This window comes from Alosa pseudoharengus, unplaced genomic scaffold (assembly GCF_046254945.1).
Source record: "Alosa pseudoharengus isolate Yale_2024_CS ecotype anadromous, Long Island Sound unplaced genomic scaffold, YU_APseudo_1.1 YU_APseudo_1.1_scf_16, whole genome shotgun sequence".
Taxonomy (NCBI): Eukaryota; Metazoa; Chordata; class Actinopteri; order Clupeiformes; family Clupeidae; genus Alosa; species Alosa pseudoharengus.
The window spans coordinates 5,432,022-5,450,115 of record NW_027468630.1 but is presented as its reverse complement, the minus strand read 5'-3'; the positions used below and the strand labels follow the sequence as shown (position 1 = coordinate 5,450,115).

The window sequence follows — 18,094 nt, the reverse complement described above, 5'->3', positions numbered from 1 at the left end:
TTGTAATCTGTAGCAGCAAAATGATCAGAAAGCATACTGCACAATACTTCCCTTTTCTCCTGACCTCACAGTTCTCAGAAGGATATAATTAACATACTGTACACCTCCATAAAGGTAGTGAGAACTGATAAAGCTCTGTGGCTAGAGCTGTGCAGATATTGTGGTGGACACTAAAACATCACTATTATTGACTGGCTCGATCAGCTCAAAATATCCCCGTTCAGTTAGTCAAGGTGAGGACACATTCACACTCAAATTGAATTGAACGGATTTAATTGTCTTGCTGTTAAATAATGCGTCCAAGTGAGCAATTTTCTTTGGAGGCGCGACATAATCTTTAATCAAACCTCGGCCCTGTGGGGGTCTGTCTGTCCGCATTAGCGGCTAGCTAGCTAGCTAGGCAGCAGCAGAGGCGGGGGCAGCAGGCACAGAGAACAGGTGGTCTCGCTGGCTGCGCAACCCTGACACCGGTCACATGACTGGAATGAGCTTAAGCCTGATCAGTGAGTGGGCTGAAGGAATGCCTTCAGGGTGAGAGGGCTTCCAGGAGAGCGAGAGAGCACGAGAGAGAGAGAGAGAGAGAGAGAGAGAGAGAGAGAGAGAGAGAGAGAGAGAGAGACCCCGCGGAGGAGCCCCGAAACTTGCGAGCCAAACAAAGAGATTCCCAAAGCCAGCCAGCCCGGTGACCCCGCAGTGACTCCAGCGCTGGTCGCCATGGCGATGGGTGGGACAATCGGAAAAATATGGAAATGTCAGAGAAGGGCAAAAAAAAAAAGGAATGCAAACATAAAAAAAATGTCAGACAAAGCACTCAGTTATATTTCAATTCACATTCTATTCCATAAATAGACCAAGCAAATTCCAAATTCCACAGGCCACTACAAGGATAACAATCCTTCACTGAAGTTGAAGCTGAAATTACACAAATAAACTAAAATATAACCAAGGTAAGCGTATGGAGAAGCACAAAACTGATATAAACTACCCCTACTATGACCAAATATGTAGCCTTTAATATGCAGTGACCATACAGAGTGGCAACAGTGCATTCTCCACCCACGTGAAGGAGGGAGAAGCGGAACGGGTAACGCCTCAGAAGGCTGAAACACCACCTGTTCTAGCCTTTGGTCTGGAGCGGCCGATTCTGCCCTTCCTCTAAGCCAATGGGTTGGATATGCGAAGAAGTCATTTCACAACACCGCGGGCAGCATTCCAGCATGGACACTGTATTTTATTCCCTGACACGGTGGTGACGCTCATCTGCACCCGGTCACAGACGGCCAACACAATGCAGTCCAAACACTCAACGACAAAAGCTAAACAGAAGGATGGAGATGGAGATGGGGAGGGAGGGAGGAAGGAGAGAGAGAGAGAGAGAGAGAGAGAGAGAGAGATGCTACATATCTGAGCCAATACAGTTGTGAGTCCATACAAAAACCAAGCCGGAGTGTGTCCAGGACCCAAACGAAAACAGGTAGACAGCGGCCAGCTGCCGAGCATCAGACGACAAATTCCTGAGAGAGTGTTCCTGAGTGGCGGAGAGGGGAGATCAAGGGAGCGTGGAGGGGAGCAGAGCACGGAGGTCACAGGGGAGTGGACCTGCAGGGCCTTCACTGTCAGACGCGAGAAGCAGCAAGACACGCGAGGGAGACGCAGGGCACAGACAGGGCCACCCATGAGAGTCCTTTACGGCCCTGAGGTTTCTGACCGTGTCCACGTCTCACCTCAGTCACAATTCTCAGTAGCTACGGTGCCTACATCTGCAAACATTCCTGTTATTGGCTAGAAACAAGGAATGGGTGCGCATTGGGTGTGTGTACCTCTGTATACACACGTGCGGATGGTTGTGTGTACGAGTGTGTTTGATTGTTTGCTTGTTTAAATGTGTGAGTGTGTCAGTGTGAGAGAGTATGCTTGCATGCAAGAACCTGTTAAAATCTGTATCTCCTAATCTCTCTAGACAAAGACATATGTACAAGCCTTTAGCATCGTAATAATATGTGTCAAACAATAAGTCTACCGTCCCGTACAAACTGTAGTTTAAAACAGGAAAGAGCTACAGAGAGCAAAGCAAGAGTAACAAAGCATCCATTTCCCAGACTTGTTTATCCAGAGGACAGAAAAGCATCCATTTCCCAGACTTGTTTATCCAGAGGACAGAAAAGCACAAAAGAGATGAAACCCACACTGGCTTAGCAGGTGAGTCAGTGTGCGCCCAGTGCACTCCACTCATGCATATTCTATAAACTACAGCGGCAGCAGGCTGGACATGAGCACAGGCTGGACATGAGCACAGGCTGGACTGGACTAGCGCTGCACTGCTGCTCCTGCTGCTGTTACTGAAGGAGACAGCGGTGTGTGTGTGTGTGTGTGTGTGTGTGTGTGTGTGTGTGTGTGTGTGTGTGTGTGTGTGTGTGTGTGTGTCTGACTGGGCATTTGGGTCGCCATGCGGCGCAGGGGGTCAGGTGCTGGGCTGGGCCAGCGGAGAGGGATGTCCATGGGGCATCTGAGTTCACCCGTGGTGCACACGTGGCCAGGCCTCAGGGCCCCAATCAAACACAGAGACATTATTGTGTCATAGCCAGGGAGAGGAGGGATTGGACGAGAGGAAGAGAGGAGGGGGGGGGTCAGTTAAGTGGAGAGAAAGAGGCTTTTTGCTCTGGCATACATGAGCAAATAAATCATTTAAATCTTTTTTCTTTGGCACCTTGGTAAAAGTAAAATAATCGATTTAAAAAAAACTATTTTAAATATGTTTTAAAAACATATAATTCATAGAATGAAAGGAGTCAGTGTATTAAATCATGATGCATTGATGTGCAAAACAGGAGAGCCAGACCATAGTACATAGAGGGAGGATACGCAATGGATCATTACCAAAGCTCAACACCTGAAAGCAGATTACAGAACACTTGGCAATATGATGTCATTTGATTCATTTGTTTGTCGGATTGTCTCTGCAGTTCTGCAGCAGTAGGACTCTCAAATGTCAAATGTGTTCGTTCATGGGAAACCCCACCTTCACTGAGCACTGAGCCAGTGTTCCATCCATTACACTGGAACTGAGGCTGTGGAGGAGTGCCGAGTTTTGGCAGAGTGAGAGCTTATCATGCAGCAACAGCCTCTCCTTTCAAACCAGTGTGGGAGTGATGGAAAGACCACACATCTTTTGTCCCCCCCTTTTTCTCTGAAGACATTTATCGCTTTCCAAGTAGGCAGCTAATTGTGAATATCAACATCACTTCATAAGATCTGTGAATGTACAGTTGTAGGCAGTTGCAGACAGGGTCGGTAGGCTATTGTGAAGGCCTTTGTCCAGGGAAGTCAACCTAGAGCCAGAGGCTTCCTTCCTTTGCTAGCTTTTGCAACAGCCTAGTTACCAATCTAGACAGTGGCAGCAGAGTTGATTTTTTTTGGCACAGAACACTGAAGATTAGGGCTTCCTCTGGTGTGAGTCAGAGTGTGTGTGTGTGTGTGTGTGTGTGTGTGTGTGTGTGTGTGCAGGCGTGAGAAGGAGGTTGTTGCATACATATCTTGCTTGGTACTCAACAACGAAGAATGCAGGAAAGGTGTCATGACACTGATACAGAGAAATGCAAGAGGAAATTACACAAACAAACATGTGACCACCACCCCGACATCAATAGGATAAAGGAAAGAGCCTCATGCTCATCTTCCTCCTCACCACACCACGACAGGACCTCTAGGGGAATTCTCATCTATGTGAGAAAGCGGAAGCCACAGAGATAAAAGAGAGAGAGAGAGAGAGAGAGAGAGAGAGAGAGAGAGAGAGAGAGAGAGAGAGAGAGAGACTCTGAGAGAAAGGGAATCCGGCTGGCCAGAGCGCAGAGCCAAAATGAACTCGCATCAAACAAGAAGATCTAGGCCAGGCGACGGGGAGTCATGGCATGCAACAGGTCCTGGAAGAAGGCAGCCCCAAACCAGAGAGCAGCAGAATCCCGTCAAGGAATCCTACAGAGGTCAGCTCGCCACAGCCATACTTACGAGCCTCATGCTTAAATAGCACATCATTTCACTGATAAGAAAGATTCGCAGACTAGCGAGGGATGCATCAATTAAGCTATCGCTCATGAATGCGGAAGTAATTGTTTTTAAATAGAGGCGGTCTTGTGCGTCTCCGCGTTACACGATTGGCCAAAGTCATCCCAACACCGAGAACGCGCACAGATCTGAGCTGAAAGCCTAGTTTGACAAATATATCACATAACTGCAATCGTAGTATCACTTAACGTATACCCCTGAGTCAAGGCTTTGTCAAGCCTCGAGATGTCTACATAGCCTAGATATGTCTAACGTGCTTCGTAGTATACCGCACAGGTATGAGTACCGGTACTTACATGTGTACCTGCTGATTCTGTGTACCGATACAAGTACTTAATAAAGCAGTATTTCTATCTTAAAAATAACAAAAGAGTGCAATGGATTTTGCTTTTATCATATGCACACTGGTAGCTACAATATAAAATATAAACAATAGGAAATTAAAAAAAGGAGACTATTTACAACCAAAAAATAAACAAACCCACTATGTAAACAAATAGCCTACAACCGCAACTTTGAGTTTAAAGCAATGTTGTGATGAAGTGGTATTGGAGAATTGCTATGAATATATGAGCATGAGTATAAGCACTGCATCCACCCGATACTGGTATTGGTATCCGTACATCCCTACCAACAACAAAAATAATCTGCAGAGCAAGGCTGGTAGAGAAGTGGAGGCATGCCTTGATAGATACATTTTTCTCTCCCTACATACCCGGGGATTACAGAGGATGTGCTAAAACTGGTTACAGACGTTGATTAAGTAAGAAAATAGCGGCTCTGATAGTCCCCTGACCCTGACAAAAAAAGCTAGACAGGAGAGGAGGATGAGCATGGCTGAAATCAGGGCCCAAAGTGTTCCCATCTAATTATTTCATTACTCCTGCATTAGTGGCGCTCGATTAAATGAAGACTGCTTCATTTCCTGAGGCCAGCTTCCCAGGGTAGCCTGACGTTGTCATAGGCCTACTCAAATTCTAGTCAGAATACGAGTCTGATACTGCTCCATTGGGACGTAATTATGGGGTGTGTTTCAACCGATACAGGGGGGGAATGCCTCTGCACTCAATTGGATAGACCTAACCAATCAGAGCAACAAAATAGCTTACTGTGAGGTGTAGGAAGAAAACACACAAACCATCCTTCTGCTCCTTTTAAAAATAATTATGTGATATGCTACAAACATGTTAAACAGCTGGGAAAGGCTGTCGCAAATCCCTCGAACAGGTGGTCAGTCAGAGATTTCAAATGAACGAGGGAACATGTCGCAATGCAACAGCGCTGTTTTCCCTTGATGAAAGTGAAACCACCAGTTTTCCCACATCTCAACTTTGGCCAAAGTTTTCAGAAATAATCGTTTTCAGTGATACAAACTCATTAAATAATATGAATTTTCCATATGGGGTCTTAAAAGCCATGTATCCTTCTAGCCACAGCGTTTTTGTTTCAAACATAAGCCTAATCTAAGCGTGCTCAGATGACGTGATAGACCAGGCGCTGTTGCTCACCTGTCCATCATCGTAAAAAGCCTGATTTGATTGGTCCGCCCGATTTAGGGCGAGCATACTTGCCCCACAATGGAGCAATGCCAGACCGAACTTCCCGTGGGGCGGGACTAAGTTCGGAATGGCACCCAGGCTACTATCAGGGAGCACAGTTGGGGGAAACTGAAGATTCGAACACAGCCATGAAGATGTACTGAGAAATACTGAGCTGCAGCCCACTCGTAAAAAAAGGTGAGCACCACCAAAACAGTAAAAGTCTAAAGAAAACCTTATGTAATGCACAAAGACTTGTTTAGTATCCTTTTAAAATATGTATGGCTTATGTCATCCCTTCAGGTTAACTCCTTTTAAGCTCTCCTCTGGGGAAGTTAAGATTTGCTGTGGTTCATCTAGGCTAATGTATAATTAACGTTGGTATTTTACACTGTTATCATAAACAATACAGATTTAGACGTGCGTCATACCCTGGCTGGTTCTGAGATCGGACAAAGAGGAAGATAAAGGCAGGATTGTGGAGTTTACACCCCATTTAACTGCTCTCCGTTTAGAAACTGCCAGACTCTCAGCACCTCTCGTTTTTAACACGTTTGCAGTAAACAGCAGTTCAGATGGTGCCAGTGAAACAACCCTGGCCTTAATCAATCCCGATCCATCCCTGCCAAGAGAAAGAAAACACCACTTTCCATGTACAGCAAATCCCCCAATCTCTACCGACCCACCCCTGAAGAGACTGTAATTCACAGTAATCCAGCTAGCGCATTAGCACTAATGACAGTTGGTATTAAAGATTCATTACAGGCTGGTGGGGCAGTCTGAGTTTGCAATACCGTGATGAGGCTGAAGTGGCGGTTGGGGGGGTGGGGGGCGTTAGAAGCTGGAGATGGCCAAGTCATGCTCCAGACCCCAGCCGACTCAATGATGGCTCTGGGAGGAATGTTTCTGTTGGCCCCCACCAAGCGAGAGGGGCCTTAACGAGAAGCCGAGAAAGAGCCAAACTAAAAACTGAAAGCAAGATCCACTCTACTCCATCCCACCACCCCTTCCCCCCCTGGACAACTCAGTAAGCCTCATCCCCATCAGAGAGGAGTGCTCGACCCACCCTGGGGGCATTCCAGCCCCTGAGGAGGTGGCTGATGAGGGGGACAGATGAGCTGGAGGAACACCCGTAAAACCGTCTGCAACCAGCTTTCGCCAACAACCAGCTTTCTCTTTCTCTCTCTCTCTCTCTCTGAAAATGACTAAGTGACATCCAGCGAAGTGTCGATGAATGAAACTTTTGTTCATTGTTTTGTGGAAAACGCGGGCTGATTTATCTCCGAGTCATCTGACTTGCCAAATGCAACTCGCACTGCTCCAAACAACTCCACCAAAAAGGAACATGTCCCTTGGCATAGTCAAAGCGTTAATGGAATTCAGGGCTCATGTTCATAAACCCTCTACGTGTAGGAGTTTCTGATCCGGGATTTACAACATATGCGCCTAAACTTACGTGCTATGAGCTAAGGAGCAAAAAATGAGCCTGAAGCAAACTGTCTTACTACACTGTATGCACTCCTTAACGCTTTCAGCTCACCGGTGGACGCTAGCCTATTTGTTTGGGGTCATCCAGTTTGTGATGTGTGGCTTGAACAGAGATATCTACTGGCTCTGGGAAAGGCCTTGTGGCCCTGATGTGGACAGACGCTACCTTCAGCTGCCATGCTTTCAACCTAGTATGCACAAAAGACTGAGCAGACATCTAAATTACAGCATGACTGGTATCAAATCCTACCACCTCAGAATGTTGCAGATAGCTGATAGCAATAGCCACCTACATGTAGCAGCAGAATATAGTAGATAGCCACAGCATTGAGAAAGAGAGAGAGAGAAAGAAAGAGAGAGAATGCTTATTGCCTGATACCTGGCTTTGAAAACAAGGCTACAAGGCTTGTCTTGCTAGGATAAATACTGTAGGGGAAAAAAATGAGTAGTGTTCAGTCACCATTTCAATAGAACAACTGAAAGGCTCAACATTTCAAAGCACTTTTATCATTACTGAGGTAATTATCCTTGGCAGGCGTTACCTTGAGAGTGCTTTATTGCAATTGACATTGTCTGATATGATTATTATAATTTATAGTCATCTATGATGAGGTTTCAGGCTAGCAGCCAAGTCAAAAAATCAAAGCTGCAGTGGTCAGGATGTGCCTTCACGCCTGACAAAACACAGAACCAAAATGTTTAATTAAACTGTGCTCAACCTGTGCACTGCCTGTGTACTGAGTTTTCTTTTCCAGGAATCTCTGGTAAAGCAATAGCAGTGATATGGAATCCTACACGGGTGCAAATATGTCACAAAGAATACCACTGAAACTGCCCCCACACTAAAGAATGTATGTAGGTTGAGGTTCACAAGTTGGCAATGCTTCAGTCATTAGTCAAAACTCTAATTAATTCAAAACACTCAAGAGACAGGGCGAGTCACATTTAGCATGAGGTTGCCACAGCACACTTGGCAGAAATCCAGCTGGTAGAAGCTGCTATGACGCACACCCATAGTCATATAATTGTTAAGTTAAGGACACCTTCAAAATTCAATTTTTAAAAACGGAAGAGTACAGTCTTCTTTACTACTGCTACTAGTCGAAAGCCCAAGACTTACTTTGGAATCCCTTGGATACAGCAGGTATAATGAACCTTCAGTGACTAATACTGAGCCTGCTACCACAACCACACTGGATTGCGCAATGTACTGTATACATTGGCATCTTTCACAACGCATGCCACTTAGCATTCCTGAATTATTGTAATGGACTAGAACGGAGGACCTAGGGCTTGAGCAGTTTCACCGAGACCATACAAACCAGTTTGGCCGTGTTGCAGAACCACTGCAAACAGGAAAGCCTGGAAAGAGTCCTTTTTTGTACCAGAAGAAAACCCAATTTAATGTCACACCGTTCACAATAACACAGGCTTCTTCAATTATTAAAAAGCCTCCACACCATTTCTTTCCCCATCCAGACCATCTATTCTGATCACTTATCCTGAAAGGCCGCTCTATGGACTCTGGTATCTAACTCACATCAGTCGCATATGCCTGTGGGGATTACGTAGCTTTGGCCATTTAAATTAATGGTGTTTGCAATTTAGATTAAAGGCCATGAAAGCTCGATTTTCCCAAGAGCGAAATCACAGCAAATCTTAGCTCCCTCATTGTTGCTGCACGGAACAGACAAAAACATTCCAAACGAAGCTTTTTAAAAGGGAATTTCACAAGAGAGAGAAAAAAATTAAAAAAAGAAAGATTTTCTTTAAACAAACTTCGCTAATACACTTCATGATCCTCCCCTTTCCCTAAGCTTTTTAAAACACTGTTTTTTAACATGTCAATCTACAGAGCCGAAAATGGGAGTCTTACACAAAATTGTGGGACACAAGTACTGAGAGCTTTAAAGGAAGGTCTGTGATTACCAAGATGGATCACTCTGCTACCTGGGCTTCCTGTAGTGTTAGTGGTTCACAGCTACTGCACTGTCGGTAATCTGTGATGGTCTATCTCTCTGAGCAAACAATTAAAGTTGTTCCTCTGCACTCAAAAACCACTCAATAGGGCCAACTGGTTGGACATTAACTTGCACGCTTAAATATTAGCTTTTCACAACAGTCCAGGCCAACATTCCCAAGCAGGACTACAAAGGGGCAGCTTTTTATGCTTATGCTAAATTTTTAGGCTATGACTTAAATAAAAGTACAGGACTCACAGGCGTTGTTCATAAAGAACAGCTTAACCTAAACCTGTTCAAATTCTACTAGTCATGTTGAATTAGATATTTGAACAGGATTGACCCCAGTTACAAAACTGGACACAAAACATCTGCACTCAAAAATCAACAAGCGTTCAATTAACCTAATCTGGAATCTTGGCTGGCTTCATGCGAGTGCTTTGGCATACATGGAATGCATAAACCAAAAGTCAAACAATACTAGTTACAACTGAAAGTGCTCAGTGCACTATTCAAACAGCTCAGCGTGGTTCTGGAGACCTCGGTCATTTGTTCCTTTTTGTTATTGTAAACCAAGCACAGATATCTCAATATCTCAACCCTTACAAGTAACCAAAGTGATAATGTTTGGCCAACAGAGTCTAAAATACTACAGCTTGCGTCACAAGCGGAGCCAGAAGTGTGGGCCTCTTGGCCACAGTAATTACAGTATCTGTGTTACCACAACAGGTTCAGACGTTCCAGCCATCTGTTGACAAGTGGCAAGGAACTAATGGAATGAATGGCATCGTAGGTGCAGAGACAAGATCTAGAGGGAAGTGACTTTTGTCACCTGATACTTGTCTGGCATGCTTTCAAGACTGCAAAACAAGTTGTTGAAATCTCAGCACTGTAAACATATTCACTTGAATAATTGCTTGATCAAGCAAGTAATAGGCTGAATTGTATTGTAGCGTGTCCTGGCTCTTTTAAGAGGCTACTGGATAGATGCCCTGGATACTCAAGATTACTACTTGACAAGGTTTACCAAACAAAGACTACAGCTGCCTACGACTGATACCAAACAGGTCCACCAAAGCAACGACACTGAACATTCCTGCCTGCAAACTCTGCAACGCAATGAGCAGGACCAATAACATTAGACGCATTGGGAGATTTACTCTTCGCGTGGAGCTGTAGAAACACATGACATGCTTCTGGTTTTTGTGATCGGGAGCTAGTGGTGACTATCGTGAGCACGGACAGCAGACCCCTGTGCAAATAATCTGGATTACAGCGCATTAGAGCGTTCTAAAGAGTTGCAACAGCACCACGCCACTGGAACAGCTGTGCTGGCCCAAAGCGCCATTTCATAACCAAACACCCGCAGCCCTCCAAAACAGCAGGAGCCCATCCTGCCGAGTAAGCACTGGGAGCCAAAGAGCAGCCTACTAGATCAGCTCTATGAACGAAACTGGACATGGTAAACTATGAGGCCTTCATCAAAGGCATGGTGACTTCCTGTGAGTTAAATGGCTTTTTGAAACAAATAATCTCAAAGGACTTTACAGGCTATTTCACTGAAACTCACTCAGAATGACCACTATGCATAGCACAATTTAGCAGTGTTGTTAGGTGCTCCTGTGCCAGATTAAAGCAATTAACTTTGCAATTGTGTGCAATTGACTTTGACATCCTCATATGATGTGAGGCTTGGACAAGATTAGGTTATTAAACATGGTCACTCCAAATAACAATTGTCATTAATCCAGCTTTTCAGCAAAAAGGGCAGCATGCCCAACCATTGCAATCCAGCGCCGTGTGCGTCGACAGACAAACACACCTTTGGTGCATGGGCACGAGGAGTGAAACACAGCTTGAAAATCTCCATACCTCTAACACCGGCCCAGCTCCGAGGATAGTCTGCTCCACTCCACTGGCGAAGCCCTTCTGACTGAGGGCGGTGAGGTGGTGGATGAGGAAGTTGGTGCTCTGGGTCTTGCCCGAGCCGCTCTCGCCGCTGATGACGATGCACTGGTCCTGCCTCCGCTGCAGCATGGTGTGGTAGGCCACGTCGGCCACGGCGTAGATGTGCGGCTCCAGCTTGCCCAGCTGGTGGTTGTCGTACATCTTGACGTATTTGGGATTGTAGATGGGCAGGAACTTGAAGGGGTTGATGACGATGAGGATGCTGCCCACGTAGGTGTAGATCTTCTCCTGCTTGAAGCGCCCGCGCAGGTTGTCCAGCAGCGTCTTCTCGTTGAGGTCCGGCAGGCTGCAGAGGTCCTCGTACTCCTTGGGCGGCGGCTGCGGCAGGAAGCCGCGCTCCACCATGCGCCGGCGCTCCTCGGTGACGCGGAGCCACATCTGCAGGCTGGCGTAGTGGATGGAGCCGTCCAGGTTCTTCTCCCGCAGGAGGAAGCGGTAGTCCTCGCCGCCGAAGCGGTTCTCCAGCGCCATGCGTGGCCACAGCATCATGCGCTGCACCGGGCAGTCGCTGGGGTTGAGGATCCATTCTTCGCCGCCGAACTCCTTCACCTCGGCCAAGACGTAGAGCTTGGTGCGGTCCAGGCGGAGTCGGTCGATGACCTGCTCGATGACGTCGGCGGCGGTGGTGTTCTTGCGAGCGCTGACCGGGCAGTAGATGGTGCCCTCGGCGATGTTGCCCGGGTAGATGCGCAGGGTGAACTCCGAGTCCTCGAAGCGTCGTCTCCCCCCAACATCATGAAGGTTCATGTTGGAGCTGCAGTTCCCATGAGCACCGGCAGCAGCGGCACGTCCTTCCAAAGGCACAGGAGACTGCTTCAAGACATTACCACTACACCATAGAGACAGAGTAGGGAGTGAGAGATAGATAGATAGATAGAGAGAGGGAGATAGAGGGATGGAAGGAGAGGGAAACAGAACAGAGATCTATTAGTCAAGACAAAACTCAGCCAAGATTACTCACTCAGAACAGAGATCTATTAAAGACAACACAAAACCCCACAGATCAGATTACTGACTCATGACCTCTCTGACTCATCTCATGGTCTTGCTTTTAATTCCTTGACTCCCACAATAATCATATCTGACTAACTATAAAATGACAATACATTTACTGTTCCGTTTCAAGACTAAATGGCCTTTTGGGGGCAGTCTGCAGGCCCGGGCCAGGCAGACAGAGGAGCTGTTGCACAGTGTGGACAAAAGGGCTGATCAGGGGTGTCCGGATGCACTGGGGGTTACTATCTCCCCTCCACACAGCACACTTCATTATTCCGTTGCCAAGATAACCACATGGCACCTTCTCCAATGAACATACAATAGAGCAATTCAAGACCCGCTCAGATTGAATAGCCTACCATTCACTGCTGCACGCAACCCAATATATTTGGCAAGCAAACTACCCCTATTATACCAGCAAATGGTTATTTACTGAATACAGAAAATCCAGAACAGACACAGGGAAAAACATCTTAAAACAAATTCAGAGTTTTTTCAGCGACAACGCTTTCTTTCGCAAATTCTTTTCAGTTAAAACAGACATAATGAGAATGTGAAAACATGTTTGAGTGATTTATAAGCTTACTGCTTCTTCCTACAGCTTTAAAATGCTGAAACTAGCCGGCTGACCATGGCTGTGCCTAAATAGCTCCGTCTGCTTGCGTCTCAGACCAGTGCTCCATTGCGTTATTCAATCAAGCCATTCATTCCACAGCTCAATGGCTTGATTGAATTCTCCCCCAAATTTTAAGACTGCCACACACACACAAGCGCACGCACATACAGGCAGACATGGAGACGAGCAAATGCTTTGCATGCCCCAGTGCACTCTGCACCTCTAACCAGATTGCATAAGGATACACACACACACACACACACACACACAAGGGTATTAGGTGGCGCATGGCGCACTTTGCCGAGCTATCTGAGGATTTGGGTACCTCGCGGTGTAGCAGATGGTCAGGGCACTACTTAAAGGATAGGAGAAGATTTGCAGGAAGATTCCACTCACAGCGCCCATGTGGTTTCCCCCTGTTTTCCACATCAGGACAGGCAACTAACTAATGGCCACAGCCGCTCCTTCAGCCAACACACAGCTTTTAACGGCAATCTATTCTGGAAAATCAATACTGCAGACTGTACTGCATGCCACCTGAAATGACAATATTATGAGGTAAACATCTCTGTCATTATATAATATGCTCTACAGTTTTATGTGTCGTAGTAGCCACATTTTGTACCCAGAATATGATTTGTCAACATTCAGAATGTACTTGCTGGACTATTTTCAGTTTCTTTTCAAGTTATCTGTCCTTATCTTTGTATCATGTTGAAAGAATGTGTTGTGTCCTGACGTCACGGACATTAAAGAGAAGCAGTGGCTATCAGTCTGTGCTTTTGTCCTTGGAGGGACACATATTTGAAACAGCAAGTCATGCAGCCAGAGGACACAAAGAGCCGGTCCTTTCATCTGTAGAGAGCAGGGGTCTGCGGAGCCGATAAAGCAGCACTTATGCCCCACAGCAGTGACACGGCGGCAACGCCTACTGCCCTCTCCGTGTCACTGCCAAAAATCACTCATCTCTCAAGTACGGGTGACACTCAGAGCACGGCGGAGAGTCGCGACCCAGGGCACCACTCCAGTCCATTCAAAAGCAACAGACCACAGCGGTTCCTGAGAGTCGCCGGACTAGGTCATGAAGGGACGGGCTCTTGTAGTATTTGCTGTGAAATTATTTCAGCTATTTCAGTAGCCTATTCAGTCCTGTTTTACAGCTTACAAATGAATTTTGCGGAACACAAGTACACCTTCTAAGGGCTTTTGAATTGGGACGTGGGCCAGAGACAAGTTTATGTAAGAGAAGAGAGTCATGATTCACTGATTTGACATTAATCCCTAATTTGAATTAGAGATTACGTGGAGAATGGACAGCCTAAAAAGGGTTCCTTTTCTGCAGTGGTGCAATATTTTTTCCTCATTCTCTCTGTCGGTCTGTGTCTCCCTGTCTGTGTCTTCCCAAGATGAGCGAGTCGGGGGGGGGGCGGCGACCTGTGGTTCGACACTAAACAGACAGCAGATTACAGGGCTGACGGAACGCTGAGAGAAAACAACTGCAAACTGAACACGTCCACTGCCACTGAGCCCTGGTTTATTGTTCCTGGTAATTACAATAGATATATGATTACACAGAGAACTTACAACTTTCAAAAGCCCAGCAAGCAAGCCAAGCTGCGGTGAAAAATCCAGCTGTCAAAAACCAGCCCAGCGAATAGTGATTACTTGGGGGGTGGGGGTGGGGGTAGTGGCTCTCGTGTCTGAGTGAGGACTCAACTTTCTGCATGAGCAATACTGAGGGAGCTTTGGGTTTATCACTAGCAAATGATTCTGGAGCCGATAACAGAAATCACCAGGGAGCCAGAAGAACATGAACCCCTCCCCCTGCATTACGCCATCAAAGGAGTGAGATTATTCCCGTTATTGGGATTTCATGCTCATCTCATGCAGACACTGCAAAAGGACTCTTAGCCACCTCAGGGGGACTGAACCTTTGAGAGAGTGGGGTAAGCGTGACAGCATGAGGAATAAGATTTATTCAGGAAAAGGCAAAGTCAGACCAAGGCCATTGCAAAACTGAACAGACAGAGACGATGCTCTTGATGTTTGCAATTGCGGTTACCTCACCAGAGGCAACTCTGGACATGAACCCCTCTTTCCCTCTCACACACAAACATGCAGACACACGCAGACACACAGTAACACACACACACACACACAAAGAGGGAGGAGATAAGGCAGGCCCTGGGCCGGGGGGGGAGAGCTGAGCTGATAATGAGGCCTGTGGCAGCTGGACGTCTGATTGATCTCTGGGGCAGAGAGGAGGCAGAAGCCCACGAGCACTCTGTCTGCTCAGGCACCAACACGCTCGGACGCGGACGGCCACTGCACTTCTGGCTCTGTCTAAACCACACACACACACACACACACACACACACACACACACACACACACACACACACACACACACACACACACACACACACACACACACACACACACACACACACACACACACACACACACACACACACACACACACACACACACACACACACACACACACACACACACACACACACACACACACAGCTGGCAGTTGACCAGGGCCTGTGCAGAAGTTGAAGCAACAAGTTTCTAAAGATCACGTCCAAACACAAGACAAGTGCAAGTGTAGTGTCATTTTAAGAAGTCAACCATCCTTTCTGCAGGCAATGCTTACGTGATGTCTACCGTGGATATTTTCTTCTTTATACTCTATGTCTGTTATCAACCCACAGTCTCTGCACTGTTTGCTGAGAGACTAGACCTATTACAGAAAAGCTAACTTTAAAGAATGTCACATACACTGCACACACCACTTCCAATTCAGCACTAAAAAAAAAAAGCCAGTGATTTGAGTTATTGAACTAAATTGTTGTTTGTTCAGCCACATAAGAGACAAATTTTCCTTGAGTACAGCTTTAACTTACCTCACCGTTTGTAGTGTATCAACACGGACCATGGACCACAGCACTTATTATTAGGTCTTGATAATAGAAAACTGAAGCAACTTCCTTGTGTTTGTCTTACTTAATAAGTAAAAACATCAATAAAAAATGTTTTGTCTAAATTGTTCTGGGCAATGTTACGTCAGGAATGCACAAAGTAATGACCAAAAAAAGCAGCCGTTGTGAGCCCTGTGGGCTGAAAGAATCCATTAGACGGGACGTTGTGAGCCCTGTGGGCTGTAAGAATCCATTAGACGGGACGGGTCACAGGGTATGCGCAGAGAACTGCAGTCATTGGCTTCCAAAGGATGTTCCTCCACCAGGCTTCATCTGGCTGCCAGAGAGGAACGGGACACAGACACAGCACACACAGCTCAAACTCCGCAGCAAAGCAACGGTCAGCAACGCTGGACCCACAGCTCAAACTCCGCAGCAAAGAAACGGTCAGCAACGCTGGACCCACAGCTCAAACCTCACGTCAAAGTTAACGGTCAAGAACACTTGACTCACACTTCAAACCTCACGTCAAAGTTAACGGACATGACACGCAGGACAGTTCAAATCTCTGCATATGGTCACTTCCCCGAGAGGCGCCTCTAGCAGCCTACATCCCCGAGCCGTGAGTAATCCAACCAGGAGTGGCACATGCTGACGACAAGGAGCTGGTCTCGAGCCAATCACAAACAGGTGCCGCTGCGAGAGGGGGTGAGAAATGGGAGCACTAGGAGCAGGCTGCACTGACGCTACCTTCCCCTTCCAGAGGTAACACAGAGAGTGTCCTTTTCAGAGGCGCTGCTCTGAACTTCTATTTCCTGTGCCTCGGCTGAGACATCTCACTCCACGAGCGAACGGCCCCACAAAAAAATGTCCATTCTGCCTGCTGGCCCGGCCTCGTACGTGTGGCAGATGTGGCATAAAAACTGCCCCCACACCCCTTCAAACTACCCCCAACCCCAGCAGCAGCTCCCTCAGGCAAATCAGATCCGTTCCTCTGTGAGCTCTCTGCCACAGACCCCCTGCTCGTTTCCAGTCCCCTGTGGTGAAGTGGACACACGCTCCGCTCTCCTCTGGTCACTTCCTCTGCCTTTCCTTCTTCAACAGTGTTCTCTCTCTCTCTCTCTCTCTCTCTCTCTCTCTCTCTCTCCAGTCTAGTCACAGTCACACACACACACACTTACTGACTCTCCGCACTTTGTGCTCTCCCAGCCTGAGCGAATGACAAGGAAGTGGCGGTATGTGAGAGGTTTGGCAGCTGGAGGGTGGAGGCAAAAAGCACGGATGGGAGGGGGGAGGTTGGTGGCAGGCGCGGGGGGGGGGGGGGGGGGGTGCTGCAGTTTCCTGAAATCTGATCACGGGGAAGGAGGAAACAAGGGAAGGAACAGAGAGGTAGATACATACAGTACATAGATAGATAATAGATACAGAGAGATACAGAGAGAGGGAGAGAGAGAGAGGGGGGGGGGAAGAGAGATTAAAACTAAATTAGAAAGAAAAGCAAATGGAAATAGAGAGGGGAGAGGACTGTTGTACACAAACAGTGACATAACACATGACTAGCCTGGAGGGAAAGAGAGGGAGAGAGAGAGAACGATAGGAAAACGAGAGAGAAGAAGAGAGCGAGAGAGGAGGAGGAGCAGGAGTGGGGAGGGAGGATTCCTGAGGTCTGCGCACAGTCAGTCAGCAGGCTGTCAGAGGAGCCATGGGGAGGGATGGAAAGCTGCAGCCTCCCACTCCTCTCGCCAGGGCCCCCGTCACTCTTCAAAGCCTCCCCGCACTCCCCCACTCCGTTTCAGCTGGCTAGGGTTACAGCCTGCGCCACGCTCCGCTCACTGTACGCACACAAAAAACAGAACTCTCACAGCGGACCGAGCACGAGTGGGCTACCGAGCGGCCGTGAACATTTTAGCAGTCATGGAAATCATGGAGGCCTATGCTGAGTCATCAGCATGTTTCAGTGGAAATGACCAGGACTGTGAGTCAACCTGCAGGGTTAGATCATCCAAGACGGCTGGTATGCCACCAGGAAAGTGAACTGCAAGGCAAAAACTGACTTGACAAGATTTTACAAAGAAAATGGCAACAGGGCTTGGCACTGCCATCAGCTATCAGCTACCAGCGATCAGGCTACTTTGCCTCCAGCGTCACAAAGGGAGACCGCATGTCAAAAGAAGTAAAAATGGCTTCATTCAGATGTAGGTTCACCAGACCCCTGAGCCCGTATCTAAAGGGAGCACTCGAACGTGCCCCTCCCTGTCCAGAGACATTAGCCAGCTCTGACACGGCCCTGCTGGATTCACTTCACAGGCCTGGCCCTGGTGCTCAATCATGTCCTTGTAGTGCAGCTCGCACTGGGCACAGGCATCAGAGGAGAAGGGAGTGCAGTGCACGCTAAAGAGGGTCATTAAGGACAATGGCAAACGCTCTCAACGATGGCTCAGTGTCCCTGCCCTCCTGTTTATTTTTTCACCCATATTAGGTTACGTTACAACGCTACGAGCCACACAGAGAGTTTGCTCATGTCAACAGACGTACTAA

At 47.2% G+C, this 18,094-nt stretch overlaps 1 protein-coding gene across 12 annotated transcripts in view; it reads right to left on the bottom strand.

Moving 5' to 3' along the window:
* myo9aa (myosin IXAa) overlaps positions 1-18,094 on the bottom strand; it is a 102,613-nt gene that overhangs the window by 70,489 nt on the left and 14,030 nt on the right. For 11 of the 12 annotated variants that reach the window (XM_076286824.1, XM_076286828.1, XM_076286827.1 and 8 more), the window contains exons 1-2: positions 15,542-16,416; positions 10,922-11,846 (exon numbers count right to left, since the gene is read on the bottom strand). In XM_076286824.1, the coding sequence (XP_076142939.1) occupies positions 10,922-11,846; positions 15,542-15,573 (957 nt within the window). In that variant the 5' untranslated portion in view covers positions 15,574-16,416. Of the gene's footprint in view, positions 1-10,921; positions 11,847-15,541; positions 16,417-18,094 lie in introns of those variants that run through there. The other variant, XM_076286831.1, reaches the window with a different exon arrangement.